Source organism: Electrophorus electricus, chromosome 12 (genome assembly GCF_013358815.1).
Source record: "Electrophorus electricus isolate fEleEle1 chromosome 12, fEleEle1.pri, whole genome shotgun sequence".
In the NCBI taxonomy this organism is placed as follows: Eukaryota; Metazoa; Chordata; class Actinopteri; order Gymnotiformes; family Gymnotidae; genus Electrophorus; species Electrophorus electricus.
Genome location: NC_049546.1, coordinates 6438119 through 6455335, shown reverse-complemented (window position 1 = coordinate 6455335; position 17217 = coordinate 6438119). Strand labels below are relative to the sequence as shown.

Sequence of the window (17217 nt, the reverse complement as noted above, 5' to 3'; positions counted from 1 at the left end):
TTCAAAACAGTACATCAAGTTTATTCTGTTCTCTCATCAGCAGAGTTGTTAAAATATGTTGTCATTTTTGATGAAGTGCAACAGTAGAAGGCAAACAGGATATTTTACATGCTAGACAGTCACTCATAAACAACCATGATTTGACTTGGCAACAATTCCAAATAAAACCATACTTGCACTTTGACCAGACAGCGGGCGCTAGCAATACACAGGATTGCCCGAGCAGTAAAAACACGTTCCTTTAAGAAACAGGGAGAGAACGCTAAAACCAAAAAACGCTGGGTTTTTCTTTTCCACAAATTCAAGTAGTTTTTGTTTGTCTACAACAAATTCAAGTTCAAACTCAAATACAGGAGAAGTCCAGATAAAGGGGGAATCCCACTCTACTGCCTGGGAGTGGCATGGACATGGGGATGAGGGAAGCCATTTGTTGCTCATGGTGACTTGCATCAGCAGTGATTCGACATGCGAGCTGCTTTACTGGCGTGGTCCTGTGTAGCGACTTTCGCTGGATGCAGCCCCGCGTCCGGCACCGAAGCTGGGCTTGGCCGCCATGCCCCCTCTGGGTGGCGGACCCCTTGGGCCACCTATCCTGTCCCGAGGTCCGCCGGGGCCCCTGGGGCGGATGTCCCGCCGGTCTCCTTCACGAGCCGAACGAGTCTTCTTTTCCTCCACGTTCAGACGCACATCACCTCGCAGCTTAATGGGCTGAATTAAACAACAAGCCTTTTAATTTAGTGACATGCAACACTTTTTATTAACTGATTAATCATTACAAAGACAAGCTTCCAGCATGCCAGGTACAATTTGTTTGACATCTGAATGTCGCGCTCACCCGGTTGCTCAGGATCTTCTGTACTGGCTCTGAATCATCAAATACCACAAATCCAAAGTTGGGTAGCTTGCCACCACTGTTGATCCTCAACTCCAGTACTGTGCCATACTCTGAGGGCATGCAAATAACACAGTTAATCAGTACCACATTAAAGCAGATGGAAGGGGATTAAACTTTACATGGGCAATATTTAAATGACTCACGTTCAAAGAACATGGTCAATATTTAAATGACTCACGTTCAAAGAACTCTTTAAGCTCAGCCTTGTCCACGTCATGTGGCACGTTTCCTACGAAGAGCTGCTGGCTGTCAGGATACCTGACTGCCCTCCTCGCTTCAGACTCCCCACTCTCACCCTCTCGCACTGCAAACACACCAACAAAAGCACTGCATCATTAAAACAAAGCCTTGAACCAAGCCACCATGAGCACCATTGATGTTGCACATGAGGGCGCTCAGTTTGTATGATTGAAACTTTATTTCATGGGAAGATCTACAGTTTGTTTAGCCAGGACAAAGCAAGGGAGCTACAGCCAGCTGCGGGCAGTCTCTATTCATACTATAAAATTTTAAATTAGGTTTCCTGAAAAAAAGAAAAAAGAAAAGCCATTCAAGTGTGGGTCTTTTGTAATTACTTGGATTAAAAAGCCCTAATTACTCTGCCCTCCCTCCTTCCCTCCCTCCCAGGGCACTGCTTTCCAGGCTAAATTCAGATTTAAATGTACTGACTACTGTGTGCCACATTCCCTGCTTGTCCAAATTCTAACCAAGTGAGAGTCTCTCTCATGATGCAGTGGGATGTGCCAAGCAATTTGCTGTTCATATGGTAGGACCGAGCACTTGACAACACTGCAAATGGTCACTCAAAAATCGTCGTCATTCTTATTTACTGCCGCATGGCAGGCTGGTTGCATTGGGAATCGGATCCAAGCTTCACAATAATTGTGGAGACCCATTTCAATCTTTTTTTTATGTGACCATCAATCTCGTCTCAGTAATTTTATAGCAGGATCGATATGGGCTACACTCAAGGTGCAGCATTTTGAATTGTTCTGTGCACAGTATATAGTACTTGATACCTCCTGGTCTAGGAGCTCTCTGGGCTGGAGACGGGCCCGGTCTTTGGTCACGTGGTCTCTGATCTCGTTGAGGTCTCTGTGCTGTTGTCTGGACTTCAGCCTTCACTTCCACCCGGGGCTGCAGTAACAGGACGCATTCAAGATCATATGCTCAAACATTAGTTGATATCAAAAATTAAAATCTAGAGGGAGCCACTTTTGGGGTTACCTTAATTATAACTATCAGTGTCACCAATACGAACTAGAACACCAAAAAAAAAAAAAAAAAACCAAACAAAAAAAAAAACCAAAATCTTCAGAGAGCTTGAATTAAAATGACTGAAGAGCTGTTTAGGACAGCCTACCTGAGTTGCTGGAGCTTTGACTACATGAGGGGGAATTCCTGAAGAAGGCACCACTCCTCCTTGGGGGAGATTCTTACTGGTGACTAAAGCCCATGAGAAAGGCTAAGGGAGAGAATAAGAAAAACCTCAGAATGTCCACTTTTAGTTTATTTGTATGAGAATAAATAAATAAATGGCCAATTACTATGGTCTAGACCAGATCTCATACTAAAAGGAGACTACATGTACCCTCCCTGAAAAAGAGCAGCTTTCTGGGGGTTCTAAGGACACACCGCAATGCACAGATCTACACTAGAGACGGCATGAGTAATGTGGGTGTACCCGGCTATCCTCTGGCATGGTGGGCACTGGGTCGGCAGGCGTGGGTGAGGGGGGAGCCTTCTCTGCAGCATGGGGCTCGGGCTGGCTCGGTGTCTCCTGTTTCAGCTCTGCTGCAGATGGCTCAGGCTCCAGCTCAGGCTCTGGCTCTGCCTCGGCCTGGGGCTCTGGGGTTACAGCCACCTCCTCCGGAGAGGCCTCTGGCTCGGGGCTGAAAGCACACAAAGTCCTTCCTTGCCTTGACCCAGTACAGAAAAATGTACAGACGACACATTAATAGACGAAAAATAACAATGGGGGTGATAGCTTCCTGTTACACAAGCACAGGGAAGGTTTTTGGTCTGACTGAAGATCATACCAAGCTATGGAAAAGTCAGATCCACAAAATCAATGAGAACTTCATAGATTAGTCTGAAGGCTTTATGGTGGGGTGGGGTGGTGGGGGGAGATGCCATATTTCATGATACAGATTAAATTCAGGGACGTTTTACCTGGAGCATGCAGCTATGCATGACAACCTAGAGAACTAGGTGATGCTAGCACACTGATAGCTGCGCACGTTACTCCACATTGGTAGTTAATTTTGGAGGCTGGTGGAGTCGATGGTTCAGTGCAGCACCACACATTTTTGCCTCCATGAGTCTTTCATAATGCGAAAGGGAAGCTTTTCCATTTTTGCCTGAAATTATGCCATTTTCTGCTGTCTTTCAATTCTCATTGTATAAAAGATACTAGACACTATATGTATACTAGAGGCTATATGGCTACCCAGTGGAGTACGCGTTTAAATAAGCAACTTGATAAAAGATGTTTAACAAATTAAATCTTAAAATGTGGTCAGTTAAAAATGAAGATAATGGGAGTCAGGCAGTACCATGGTGTCTGTTCATACAGTGGCTCTTCCTGTGGGACCTCAGGTGAGTTCACTCTCTCCTCCAGCTCCTCCACCTCCTCCTCTGACTCTGGAATGGCAAGAGATGAATGACAATCTGCACTGCGCCAAGACAGTCTGCATTAAAGAGCCTTTTAACAGCATCTGAGTGGCTCACCCTCAGGAGGTTCAGAGTCCGAGTCCCCAAAGACTTCGTCCTGATAGCGGAAAATGTCGTTGTGTACGTAGAACTTGTTGGCCACAGTGCCCTGAACAGATGACATGATCAGCGAGTAGCATGAAAAATAAGAACTTTTGCGACTAGCTTATTAGAATTCATAAGCAAGCAAAGACAAAATGAAGGCTAACTGCTACCAAAATATAAAAGCAGCAGATCTTGCAATGGATGAACTTACTTTGATGCTACTACATACAATAAAAAAAAACATTTAGGCTTTGTTTAAAAAAAAAACCCAAAAAACAAAAAAAAACAAACAAACAAAAAAAACACACACACACACACACACACACACACACACACACACACACACACACACACACGGCCAAAAACAAATGACAGGCAAAAAACAGTGTTATTGTAACAAATATGAATTCCTACCAACTCTTTTTTTTAGTTTTTTATTACAGCTACACAGCACTAGGTAAATGGAGTACACACCTCTGGGGCCAGCACAAAGGTCTGCATGAATTTCCTCATGGGCTGCATGTTATTGGACAGCTCACCCATCACCTGTACCACAACGCCCTCATTCAGGGTGGCGTGGGCATCAACATGCCTGATTTTAGTGTGGCAGTCCCGGAAGCTCAGTGCCATCACCTTCTTATGAATTTCCTATTCAAAAGAGTTAAAAAAAAGCCATGGGTTGCCAAACACAGCACTTTTCAATAAGCACACTATACATATAAAAATGTAAAAAAAAAAAAAAACATGGATTACATTGCTGTATACATACCGACTGACCATAGACCGCCTCTGCTGGCTTGCCACTGTTGTCTAGACCTCCATGTACATAAGAAGAGTTCTTGCCATAAAACCTATAAATATTTAACATGACTAGTATAACAGTGCATCTTTTTTGTTTATTATAGCTGTATTACATTGTATTTAATTTAATATACAACATTTTATTTGATACATTCTCATTAGTTTCTTTATGGACACAAACTTTGGATGCAACGTGGTAAAAGATGAGGGATCATTTTCATAGACCTATAATATGATCATGATGTGTGGCCATAAGTTCAAAAACATATCACATTAAATTAAATCTCACTGTTAGTCACCTGTGCAAGTAGTCAGGAGCCTGGTTCAGAAGGGTGTAATACTGTCGGACAAACTCTCGCCCGACAAGCTGGGCACTTGGCTTCTCCATCACCATTTCTTTGGTCAGCTGTTTTCAACTGAAAGAGAAATGATTCTGTAAAAATACAATACAATGGCCCTTCTGCCCCATTACCAAAAAACACATTCTTCACTTAGCTCATCAAGATGGACGCATAATCTTCCGCATAAGAGAGCAATTTAAGGTCATTTAAGGTTCACATGGGTAGTTCGTCCCCAAATGCAAAATAAGTCGCACCCTCTCAATTACACGCCATGTGTAATGGCAGAATTGCTAGCTAGCTTGCTAGCCAACAGGCCCATGTTATTAACCGACCCCCAGTAAAGGGTGCGACGTTGCTAGTTTGATGTTTGCTTTGATATAACGTTAGTTATGATAGATAGCGATAGCTATGATCGGAATACTAAATCGACATCGTTATTGACGCTAAAGCATCGATCGATACTCGTAACCTACATGAACGCTAATAATAGCAATTATTAAAATAAGCACGTGTCCAATATTTCAGGTTAGCCCAGATGGCTAACTAGGTTAGTCATCTGATGTAGCGAGTCATGGCTTGGATCGTTAATCGCAAAAATAACAGTCTGAAATAATACATCTGAATAATCTGTCAAACCTCAAAATACAATGACATTAGTAGCTAGCTAAAAACACAGAAGTCAGGGCCTGGCTAATATATGAATCGTCGGTCATATAGATCACTAAATTAGCCATGTTAGCAAATTTGCTAATAATTTGATGGGCCACGACAAATTACAATGACTGACCCCACCACGCTTACTCTCTAGCTAGCTAACGTTCTTACGCACGCCGTAGCATTTCTGATATGGTTCGATCGGTCACCTTAACGATGTACCACGTCGAGAATATAAGATGTGGCAGAAAGCAGTCGAATATATGCAAACAGACAGACATACTTAACGTTATAGAACGAGGACAGCAAGTAGAACTAGCTAACAGCAGCTAGGCTAGCCGACAGAGCCTGATGTTGCTTAGCTAAGAAACACTGCTAGCCAGTTAGCTAAGATACCTCCCCCCAAGCTTCGTTAGCTACATAGATAATATTTTTATCGAAAACACGTGAAACGTTATTAAATGTCCACCATTTAGAGTCAGACTACTTACCAAGAAGAAAAACGTTATATATATATATATATATATTTTTTTTTTTTTTACAAATCGAGTTTATATAATCACCTCCTGTACCGGGTGGAGTAAGAATGGCAGCGCGTGCTTAGCCGGTTTCAAATTAGCTAGACCTGCAAACACAGCGTAGGTTCACGCAATTACTGGGAACCAATAGGCTGGCGGCATAGTGCTGCTCAAGCCAATCAGCAATCAATATGCCAAAATCCCCTACTGTTACCCAATCAATTGCAACCATGAGAATTTCACAGAGCCTATCGAATTCATTCCAAGGAGTACGTTATGTAGAAGCAGGTTTGGTTGAACTGCACTAACCAGACTCGAGGTGAAGCTGTGTCGCATATCGTTCAAGGCACATACACTCATTTTGTAACTCTAGTGTCCAGACCGCATAAAGTACATACACAACTGACTGTTGAAAAGATAGATAAGGAAAGATTTTTTAAAAATTACGTTTTACACGACAGACTATGCTCACCAAAGGTTGTTAATGGGAAATATCACACGTGAATCACCTATGGTAAATACGGAATTAAAAGTATGGTTAAAGAAAGCGAAGGTAATTAACAATACGATAAAATGCTTAAGAAACGGTGCAAACGCGACTATGCTTACTCAAACAATGCCGTATTTGTTCCCCAACGTTGCTAGATTAAGACCTTACCTTTCCTGAAAAAAAGAACTACCTTGTGTGTTGTGTTTGTTTCAGTGTTTCGAGTTATCGTATTAAAAGTTGTTAGTCCACTTGAGGGCGACACATCCCATTCAGGAGACAGGCCAAGGGGACAGGCCCCTGACCGTATATTTGCAGATCAACTAGACAGGTTGATTATATTATGTGATTAATAGTAACATCATCTATCAAGTTTAATATACTAAACCAGATGATTATTAGTAAACTATTGTTGTATTAATATAAACTTGATGATTATTAGTAAACTATTGGTGTATTAATAATCTTAAGATAGCCTACTGACTAACAAGTTAGGCGTACATATCAAAATATATTTAGGCATAAATCTAAAAATATAATAATGGCTTAAATAGTTTCCTGAGATTTTTATAAGGCATTCAACTGTTATTTGTATCACAATTTCAGTCATTTTTTGACTTGTGGGAGGACTGGAAACATGAGAGCCTGTTTTGTGCAAGGGGTTGGCCTCTTTCTGGGTGGAGCTTTGCAATTGTTTGAGGTTCCTGACCAGAATGTCTGGTTGGAAGGGTAAAGCTGGTGCCTGGGTGAAATCAACCCTCTATAATCAGCCCCACGTCTGCACGATGGCGCTTTAACACTACAGGGACCATTGCTCCGATTTCCCAGGATATTGTGCAACAGACATCTGTTCAGCATCCAAGACATGAATGTGGTTTTAACTCTAGGGGTCAGGGATATAATTTATCTTGTAGAATAGCAGATATTTGTAATATTGAAAAGAACAGAAAACAGGAAAACCAGCACTCAAATACAGTTCTAATACTTCAGAATACCAAGGACCAAAATGTTCATTTAAAATCTGCTGGTTGTTAAGCAGTACATAGTATTAGGAGTGCTGGCTCTTCTTTTTGTTTTTGTTTAATATTTAACTATTACTATTTCCTGTGATATTCCTATGCATAGAGCATAACTGCTTTCACAATGCATTTGAAATTCTGAATCACTTTCGTCTGGCCCCAAAATGTACCTCTGAAAACAGGCGTTTCTGTTTGTTTTTCTCCACCACACCCTGCATTACACATCCATGTGTGAGTTGTGGGACATGCAGGCTTTTTTTGCTTTAAAAATGACCTCTTAAATAGAGGATACAGAAATACCCACACATGTCAGAAAGGGAAACATTACAGAGATGCCCACTCCACCCTCAGGGAAACAAAATATGGATTGTGATCCTCGCTAGAAGATGAAGATTTTTTAATAGTTATGTACATGCATTTTTGTAGTAGTCTGTTTATTATGAACTTTTACAGTTATATGTTTGTCATATTTTGCCTGGATAGAAACTATTAGCAAAAATAAATTATCCAAATTAGACTTGACCAAGGAGACTGGCACAACATTTATATATATATATATATATATATATATATATATATATATATATATATATATATATATATATATACATTCATCTTATTTTGAACTTCAGCAAAGTTGAACAGTAACACAATTGTAAAAGCAGAAGCGAGCCAGTCATATATCCAGAGTAGAAAGACGAAGCATTGAGAAAATGCATGCAATATATGGGTTTGGAATCTCAGTAGCTTTATTCATGTAAAGAGGTTCATACTGCTCACATTGTGGCAAATACTGCAAATGTACGTGAACATGTTAGAGGGAGAAATTTCTCATCCTGCAAGATTCTTTCCTCTTTGAGTTCAAATAATATTTTCTTTTATTTTTCAAATTAAAAAAAAACCTCAACACTGTACCCTGATTCTTTGACAAGAAATAATGGGCAAATAAACAAACAGACCTTTTTATTCAGGGCTCAAATTTAAAGAAGCTATTTAAATCTAAACAGACATCCAAAACAGTGTAAACCCCATAAAAAGAGTTCAACAAAGGAAACTAAAAGGTTTATAAAGCAAGCAGAAAGAACATTTATTTGGAAACTTTATTTTTTCTTTTTACAAATTCACCTCAGTAACTCCTAATTTACATTAAATTCAAGCCCTGATTCTTTGAAAAATATTTATCACTCTGTGCATCCATTTCCAAAACAAAAGGCTTTCCACATGCAAAGTCCATCATCTACCTTACCATCACCCTGCACATAGCTTTCTAGCGTCTGCTTAGTTACTCCAACTAACTTTAGCATTTGCACAAAATTGGAAAACAAAAATAAAAAAAGGGAAGTTATTATCACTTACTGTGATTGTTAGTGTGGACTGTGCATTTTTTTTTTACAGTTTAAATTTTAGTGGTATACATAGGTTATTAGAAATTGCAATTAGCACCATTAACATGATTTTAATTTAATGGTTAGCACCTTGTCCCAATAGTAGACTAACTAAGAAACTTCAATGGTGGCCATGGTTTAGATGACAAGGTCCTTGTCAATGTCCTCTGCAAGCAGAAAAAAAAAGAAGAGTTAGTAAATGAATGAATGAAACCAGGAGTGGTAGGGGTGGGGTGCTTTCCAAATAAGTGGGATGAAAAGGTATTGAATGGAAAACATACGCTCTTTGATGCCGAAACAGCTGGCCCACTCTTCCAGGGCAATGTACTTGTCCTGGTCAGCATCACACTGCTCGAAGAAGCTGGTGGTGCAGTGTTCCATGGGGATGAGAGGGGCGCGCAATGGGGCCAGCTCAGTGTGGGACAGGAACCTGAAACACATGTACAATCATCAAGGTTCTTCCTCCAGAAAATTAAGAAAGAAACAGAAATGACTGCAAGCTTTGTCCAAGAATAGCTTATTGTATAGGTTCATAAAGACAACATGGGTCAAGCAAGTATTAACTATAAATTTCTTTTGAATATTAATAAAAGCAGATGTGAAACTGGCTAACGTAGTCTTGTAGGAGGTATTAGAGAACAGATATTGAGAGGTATGTGAGAACCGACCCGTCCACGGGGTGCTGGTCAAGCTGGCCGAATTGCCAGTGCACGGGGAAGATGTACATATTGTAGTTCTTCTCGAAGTCCAAGGCAAGAAGATCCAGGGAGTGGTCTCCAGCCTGCAGTCTCTTCTCATTCTCATAGATCTTCTTCACCTGGAGAAAGAACACACCATGGATGAGCACAGAGCACAACTATTCTGTCAACGTTTAAAATGCATAATTTACAAAAAACAACTGAAACTTTGTGTTATTTTGTGTCAAGAATGCCTAAAAGGCATGGGTTACATGTTTTGTTAAAATGCATGTTGTGTAAAATAGTTGCCACACTCATTAAAATTTGTTAAAATATGGTCACTATTGACTGCATTAAACATGGGCTGATGTTTTGGTTGAGTTCTGCTGGCTCATTACAAAATGGATGACAGCCCATGAATGTAAAATCATGTTAGACAGACCCTGAGTTTCTGTTTCTCGCTGAGTAAGTTGTTGTCCTCATCGCGCTCATACAGAGTGACCAGCACATTCTTCAGCCAGTCCCTCATACGCAGGGGGAACTCATTCAGCTCGTTGTCCAGGCAGGGTGCGATGTCTGGGGAGAGCCCAGTATGAACACTCAGCACATGTCAAATATAGATTCAACACGCATTTGTGTTAGGATTGTGTTAATGCTATTAGTTAATACACAGAAGTCAAAACACTTTATTTCTCAGTTCATCTGTGAGCTTAGTCACACACCAGAGGCTCCATTTGAACCCTTCAGGCCAGAGAACCAGCCCAGCATGTTTGCATGGGCTATGCACGCACAAGGCTTAAAAGTGATTTGTCCTGCACTGTGGGGTGGAGTAACACAGGCAAGCCAGGACCTGCTTCATGCTCAGTACATGTGGAGTCCCCCTTGAGGGGAAAGGCAATGGGATGTTATCTAAGACACTGGGAAAGGCATGAATGTTAAACATCCTCTGTGGTAAACATCGGCACTTGACTGTGTTTCTAATCGATGCAGACATGAAGCACTGTGCACTCACATTTGCAGGGTCCAATGTAGTCAAGGTGCAGCTTGTGACCCTTCTTGGTGCCCTCAAGGGCGCATTTGGTGGCAAAGAAGTGGCAGGACGAGTCATAGGTCTTGTTGTCGGTGCCGCAGATCTACAAAATGCAAGAAGGGAACAATAAAATGCCACGGCCTCTAACGTTACAGGTTTGAATTGCTATCCGTCCAATTGGTGGATATGCCTGTAAGCAAAGCATGGAACTATGAGTTCCAGCTCAGAACAATATTATCCCTAGAGTCCTAGGCATTGCTGTCACTCTTCATATAAAGCCTTAGGCTAGATGTGATATTGTAGGTGGCAGAGACTCACTAGTGGCCCAGGATTCAAAGGACTTACATGCTCAAACTCTCCGACTGGGGCGGGGCAAGTCAGAGGGTCCTGGCACACACACATGGGTTCATTGCTTTCATCGAGCTCACAAACCTTGCCCTTCTTGCAGTGATGGTTGAGACAGGGGTCTGGCAGAGGAAGCATAACAAGCAAAAATGATTTTGTTTGTTCTCAAATTTGCTCTCCAAGATATAGAGTTTAGACTGTACACATCTAATATTTTTCCCTTGCATGTGCTCTTTCCTGAATTTCGATTTTCTGTTTAGGCTGTTTTGTGGCTGGTGGACACGTGGCTGGATGAGTAGCATTTAAGTTTGGCTTTCTGAGACCATAGCCTGGGTAACTCATAATTACAGCCATAGAGTTTCAACTTATGTGCAGTCTGTCATTACTAGAAGCTTCATAAACTTGCTTCTGTATAATTTACTCATTCTATTCACAACATGGTGGCCCAGAGAAAAAGGTTAGAAGCTGGATTTCACATAACTTACCAGAATACAGTTTTTAAAGCATTTGGCACACCATGCTCAATGAGACTGTGTGCTAATATAATGTACCTGCATTTATAACTAAAGTTTCTTATGTTATTTCATCATACGTACTCTCTGCAAAAACATCTTCCACAACCTCAATGGCCTCATCAAACTCTCCAGTCTCCACTTGGACTGGGTTGGCTCCCACCTCCTGGATTAAGGAAAAAAACATGTGGGAAAGCAGTGACATCATGATAATGGCTTCCTTTCAGCGATACTGTGGGTTTTCAGTCCTCTAAGGACTTAGAACAGGAAGCTGTGCATGTGCAGATGATGAGGCATCTGTTCCTATATAGAGGGATAAAACTGGTTCCTGTGCTGACAGGAAAATGCCCTGCAGAATTCAAAACTGCTCTGTATGATTAATATCCAAATAAATTGGCACGTACCTCCTCATCAACTGGCTCCTGCTCTACCTGCAATGAAAATGGTTTGAATGAACATCACAGCTTGTAAAATGTGTTTGTGTGATTAAATGCTTACTTTTGTTTAAGTCCATTTTGCTGACTTCAACCACCAGAGGGGTAGAAATTATAGATTAATTTAATTAGCATAAACAAATGAAACTCAGTGTAAATCCATTGAATCATCATGTTCACTTTTACTGGCGACAAACCGCATCGTCCAAAATGAACACTTTGTATAACTATGCTGTTTGCAGCATTGCCACACAAATGTGCTTGTTCTCAATGAAGACTGTGAACTTACTGGATTAGCCAGGGCCTTTCCAGCCAGGCACAAAAGGAAGACAATCCACACCCTCATGTTGGGATTCAGCCTGCAGAGAAAGAAACAAAAATTCAGCTATCCATGCAGCTTATATCACAGTGCAGTAATGACTATATATTTATATATCTGAGATCTGGGTACACCAAAAGAGAGTATGTATAAGTTATGAAACTGAGAAGAGCATGGTGGTTAAGTGCATTGATTTCAGAGGGTAGGGGTTGTAGATCCAACCTGGCTACATTCACTGGCATCTCAGCACACATACAGTAGGCCTTATGCCCCATTACTGTCCAGCTTCTTTGCTATGAGATCAGACTCCCATTCACACCTCACATCTAATAGCCTCCAACAACCTGAATAGAAACTAGCTTCTCCCATCAGACCTGCCCTGTAAGATTTGTGCTGAGCAACCATACACAGAGCACAGCAGAACAGAGCAGACACGGTGGCAGTATGAGAAACAGCCCCACATGACATTGTTCTGCTGGCCCCTCCCATCTGCCCCTGCCTGCTCAGAGATCTCCCTGGAGCTTATGCAGTGGGCTGTCCTTGCGAAGCTGTGCTATCCTATTGCTCGATAAAGCCATTAGTCCCCATGTACCCTCCACTGCCATTTTCCTCTCCTGACTACCTTCTCTAAGATACAGATGTTTCCCCTTTTCTCAACATTCATATAAACTCTGGGAGTCTCTGTTTATGTCTGAACATTCAAAGCCACGTGCCTGCAGTCAGTTCTAAAATGGTACCAAGTGATTGATGCTAGATGCTTTGGCGGCATGGCAGAAAGTTAGCCACACATTGTTTTCTGTAGAACTAAGCACACAGGTATGTATGAACCTTCTGCACAGGGCTATCATAAAAACCCAGTGAAACATCCTTTCACTTATGCTCATTAAAAACAAAAAACATCCCTTCAGATGGAAATGTTGAAATGCCACTAATTTAGCTGCAGCAAAGATTCTCATTATGAACAAAGGAGGCATTCACTGAATATGTACCATGGACCTCAGTATTCATTCTGAACTTGTCATGTCCTACATTATGATGGTGTCAAAGGTCATATACTGGGGGAGCTAATATGCTATAGGCATTACAATTACCTTTTTACTCTGTGCTGTAGATGTAGGATTTCTTGTGCAATGATTGAAGAGCTCCTAGCATGTAATGCATTTTTTCAGCAGAAATGAGCAAGAAAGTCTATATTTGGATCTGGCATTTTGCTTGTTGCGATGTTATTTATCTTGTAACAATCATAAATGATGTTGTCTCATTTGAATTCCACGGTTGGAATCTTATAAGGAACAACATCTTAAGATATCACTCGATAAATCTAAACAAGCACTTGAACATCATTTGAAATGACCTTCAATACCATATTATGAACATCCGGGGAGTAGCTTGTCATTAAAAGTGAGCATCATTCCGACTGTGCTGGGTTTGATGAGCACTCAGTGCCTGGCCTAATCCATTAGATGCAGATGCTTGCTGCTGTGTCGATGTGGCACAGTCTCACATTTCTCAGTGCATCTGCCGGTACAGATGAGGAGAGCTGCCAAGCGGCAATGGGAAGGCCGCCCGTCTGGCTGCCTGGCCGAGCCCAGGGCTGGCCTCTTCCCCTCGCTGTTTTCACTGGAGAGGGGAAAAAAGTCCTTAAGCTCAGGAACTGATGTCAGGCGGCCTGCCTCTCTGATGGACCTAGTCGTGGAAAAATACAGAGGCACCGTTCTGCGCCGTAAACACTGACATACTCCAAATGTGGCAGACAAGGAATCGTCTCTGCAAGCCACTCAGAGAAGAGAGAGGAAAAGGTATATTTCAATGGGAGCCATGTCTGTTTAATCAGACTGGAAGTCAGAGCAGTGTGAGCTTTGGAGAGAAAGGAGGAAACGTTTAGCATCATCTCCTGTGTTTAGTTTGGATGGGTCTCTCCATTACCTCTCACAGACAGTTTTAGATATTTACATGTTGTTTATTTTCCAAAAATGCCGTTAACTTGGAGGACTTACTGATGGAAAAGCAAAAAAAGTTATTTGGAAAGTTGTACTCATAATCAAACAGGGCTGAAATGAAGGGATAGTGGTGGCATAAAGGATGCCTTTTTCACTCACTATTTTGTTTGTTAGGTAAGCAAGCTGTGCGGCATTAAAGGGGAGGGAACTGGGCACAGTACTCTGCTTTTTCCCAAAGGCCTGCGGGATTAGGGGATTCTTTCTGCTCTCCTATAGTGACTTAACAGGTGGTTTAGGGCCTGGAAAAACAGTGGAGCTGTGATACTGTATCCACAAATAAGTGGCAATAAAGGTCACTGCCCAAAGAATTCAATCAAGCAGATCATCTGTTCATGTGCAAAACAACACACTACACTTAGATATGTAAATAAAAAAAAAAAACCAAACAAACCCCAAAGCAACATCTAGGCTGTCTGCCTCTTTAGAATTAATTCAAGATCTCAAAAAAGATGCAAGGTAATGTTTATCTTCCTTATGAAATGTTGATGACCATAATCAGTGTCCAGTCCTGGGCCCTTAGGCTCATAGGGTGGCACAGTGGTTTGATTCATGAGGCAGGAAGCCACTTGGCATCAAAAATAAAGAACTGTGCAAGCCACCTGTCCATTACAAGCCAATTACTGCCCTGCGCCTGGCCAGCGTTTAGTGCTGAGCAGAAAAACAGGTGCAATCTCATCGAGATCTGCACCAAATAAATAAACAAGGGACAGTGCAGCAGGGTAGACTCATGAAATCAAAACAGCCCAGCCTGAAAGGCAATAGGGATCCAAAAACCAAAAAAAAGAGCACAGACAGTGTGCTGGGTGTTCTGTGCAAACATACCCTGGTCTGTGCTGTGCTCGTTGGTGTGTGGTTTGGAATAAATATTTCTTTCTCCATGTAAACTTTACTACTTTCTCCTTTAGCATAGGCCCCTCAAGTATTAAGCTTTTTCACATTTCACATAAAATGGAAGAGCTGGAGAGAATGAAGACACTAGTAAATTTTATCTTCTGTTGTAAACGTTACCACTGACTCACATGAAGCATTTTAAGGCTAGGGAGCTCAGAGACAGACAAAAGAGAGTCAATGGAGAGCAGTAGAATCCATGTAACCTGAGTTTCCAGTCACCTGACCTTTCAAAATCATCCCACCCATCCCCCAGTACAGCTGGGAGATTAAACCTTCTAGCTCTGCTTCTGTAATTGCCTAAAAAACAATGCATTTAGATTTCTCTGAGAATTTTCTCTTACTTCCTACTGTCTGCTTCTTTCTTTTACTTCAGAAGTAAAATCATACTAGCTAGTGTGTCTCTGTAAAGGTTAGCAAAGAATTGAACTTTTGTACTCTTTTGTATCCATGCTGTCAATATATTTAAACCTTTTTTTTTTCGAATTAGTATTTTGACTGACCATAAATGCATTTGTTATGCATTGTAAATCTAGACCTCAAAGTTTTTGCACTCTTAGTTCCATGCCAAGTGAGAAGCTTGATCTGCAGATGACTCTCCCTCTGGTAGCATAACAAAGCACAGTCCCTCCACTCTCCCTCCCAGGCTGCCAGTGTGCCTCTCAGGCTCTTTTTGCCTCTCCCTTATTCTTGAGCAGTAGAATACTCGCCAAGCTGCTTGCTGTCTTCTGCTAGTCATTGCTTAACCCACTGTGGCTTGAGAGCAAACGCTTTTTCATTAGCATGCGAGTGCTACCCAAACCTGATTGCTTATGGCCTGCAGTTCCATCTTCACCAAAAGGCTTTTTCATGTTTGCCTCGCTACCCACTCCTCTGGTTTCTCCAGCCCTCGCATTTCTTTTTATATGCTTTTAGACTTCATAGGAGCTTTGAAATTAAGGCTTTTCTGTGTGACCGATTAAAAAGAAACTAAGAACTTTTTTTTTTTAAGAAAAAGAAATTAAACTTTTAGTTTTAATTGTACCCCTTCACTTTATAGTCAAGTGAAAAGCTTGAAGATTGGGTGATATTGCAAAACATCTCAATGGGTAGTGCAATGTATACAAAGTTTTCTTCATTAAGTAAATAAATACTACTAGATTAAACTGGCTGGAGCATGAGTGCTGTTTTTTTCCCCTTGAGCACATTTAGCAACTGTGGACAGTCAGTTTGTTCCAACAACATTCTTGTTTGTCAAAAGAATAGGCATCTGTACAACACAGGCCACAACAGCTGGTGAGAATTACCATGGCAACTTGCATTCCTTTTGATGGGAGTAACTGGGAGGGGAGGGATCTGCTTGAAATTGGACACACACACACACACACACACACACTCTCTCTCTCTCTCTCTCTCTCTCTCTCTCTCTCTCTCTCTCTCTCTCTCTCTCTCTCTCTCTCTCTCTCTCTGGCTGGCTTTGTAACCCTTTCTCCATCCCTCCTCCCCCTGCTCTGTGTTCACTCCTCCTGTTGCCTATGTGGCACACAATAGTTTTAACATTTTGCTTCAAGTGTCATCATTAGATTGAAGTATTCTCTGCTCAAGCCACAACCACAAAAAAGAAAGTTGTCTTAGCAACTACGTTTTCTAACTTCATTAAAATCATTACATGCCATTTGTAACTGAGTGATGATTTGATGTCTAGAAACAAATTGGACATCTGTAACCCATGAAAATAAAAAGGCATGAAAAAACAGAAACAAGACTAAAGAAAGAAAGGTACTTTTTGAAAAAAGAAAAAACAACTTCCACACTTAGTTTTCCAGCCACAGACTATGATAAAATTTGACTGTATTTTTGTCCAGTATATGTTCATGAACATTCAAAGAAAGTATCAAATCAATGATGACATTTATCTAAGCATTCTTTGGCAACTTAAAACAATGGAAGTCAATCTCAGGTTGATCTCAGTGTTGGAGTCAGGAGATGAGGAGTGGAACGCTCTTACCTTTTGTTCGGTGCACAGAGAAGCCAAGGGAGAAGTCAGCTAGTGTAGGGGTCTGGAGCTATCTAACAGCAACACGAGTTCATACAGAAGACATTTGCAGTGGGCAGGTCCAGTCAAACTCCCCTCATTCCAATGGTGTAGGACATCCCACAGTTAACTCTGTGTATC

General features: G+C 41.3%; 2 protein-coding genes across 4 annotated transcripts; both read right to left on the bottom strand.

The window, feature by feature from the left end:
• On the bottom strand, positions 1-6666 carry g3bp1 (GTPase activating protein (SH3 domain) binding protein 1). 3 transcript variants are annotated; one of them, XM_027003551.2, is made up of 12 exons: positions 6625-6666; positions 4753-4869; positions 4422-4503; positions 4127-4300; positions 3626-3716; positions 3451-3538; positions 2580-2787; positions 2259-2360; positions 1915-2032; positions 1074-1199; positions 836-945; positions 1-708 (listed from the first exon to the last, which is right to left on the bottom strand). In XM_027003551.2, exons 2-12 carry the CDS (start codon positions 4845-4847, stop codon positions 478-480), a joined length of 1425 nt encoding a protein of 474 aa, XP_026859352.2. In that variant the 5' UTR covers positions 4848-4869; positions 6625-6666; the 3' UTR covers positions 1-477. The 3 variants fall into 3 exon arrangements, with proteins under 3 accessions (XP_026859352.2, XP_026859353.2, XP_026859351.2); XM_027003552.2 differs by lacking the exon at positions 6625-6666 and adding an exon at positions 6012-6032; XM_027003550.2 differs by lacking the exon at positions 6625-6666 and adding an exon at positions 5940-5985.
• A 1533-nt stretch (positions 6667-8199) lies between these two features.
• Positions 8200-17156, bottom strand: sparc (secreted protein, acidic, cysteine-rich (osteonectin)). The gene is made up of 10 exons (XM_027003617.2): positions 17050-17156; positions 12145-12214; positions 11826-11852; positions 11506-11587; positions 10910-11031; positions 10547-10667; positions 9977-10110; positions 9526-9674; positions 9139-9287; positions 8200-9024 (listed from the first exon to the last, which is right to left on the bottom strand). Exons 2-10 carry the CDS (start codon positions 12199-12201, stop codon positions 8996-8998), a joined length of 870 nt encoding a protein of 289 aa, XP_026859418.1. The 5' UTR covers positions 12202-12214; positions 17050-17156; the 3' UTR covers positions 8200-8995.
• Positions 17157-17217: the final 61 nt, after the last annotated feature.

Bases quoted from the DNA above. Each gene is read 5' to 3' on its own strand.
- g3bp1 (XM_027003551.2), bottom strand. From the start codon at position 4,847: ATGGTGATGGAGAAGCCAAGTGCCCAGCTTGTCGGGCGAGAGTTTGTC. The intron at 4,504-4,752 runs GTGACTAACAGT...AAATATTTATAG, and splicing joins GCTCCTGACTACTTGCACAG to GTTTTATGGCAAGAACTCTT. The intron at 3,539-3,625 runs GTGAGCCACTCA...TTGCCATTCCAG, and splicing joins GGACTCTGAACCTCCTGAGG to AGTCAGAGGAGGAGGTGGAG.
- sparc (XM_027003617.2), bottom strand. From the start codon at position 12,201: ATGAGGGTGTGGATTGTCTTCCTTTTGTGCCTGGCTGGAAAGGCCCTG. The intron at 11,032-11,505 runs GTACGTATGATG...TTCCTCTGCCAG, and splicing joins GGAAGATGTTTTTGCAGAGA to ACCCCTGTCTCAACCATCAC. The intron at 10,111-10,546 runs GTGAGTGCACAG...GGCTCTCCCCAG, and splicing joins CTACATTGGACCCTGCAAAT to ACATCGCACCCTGCCTGGAC.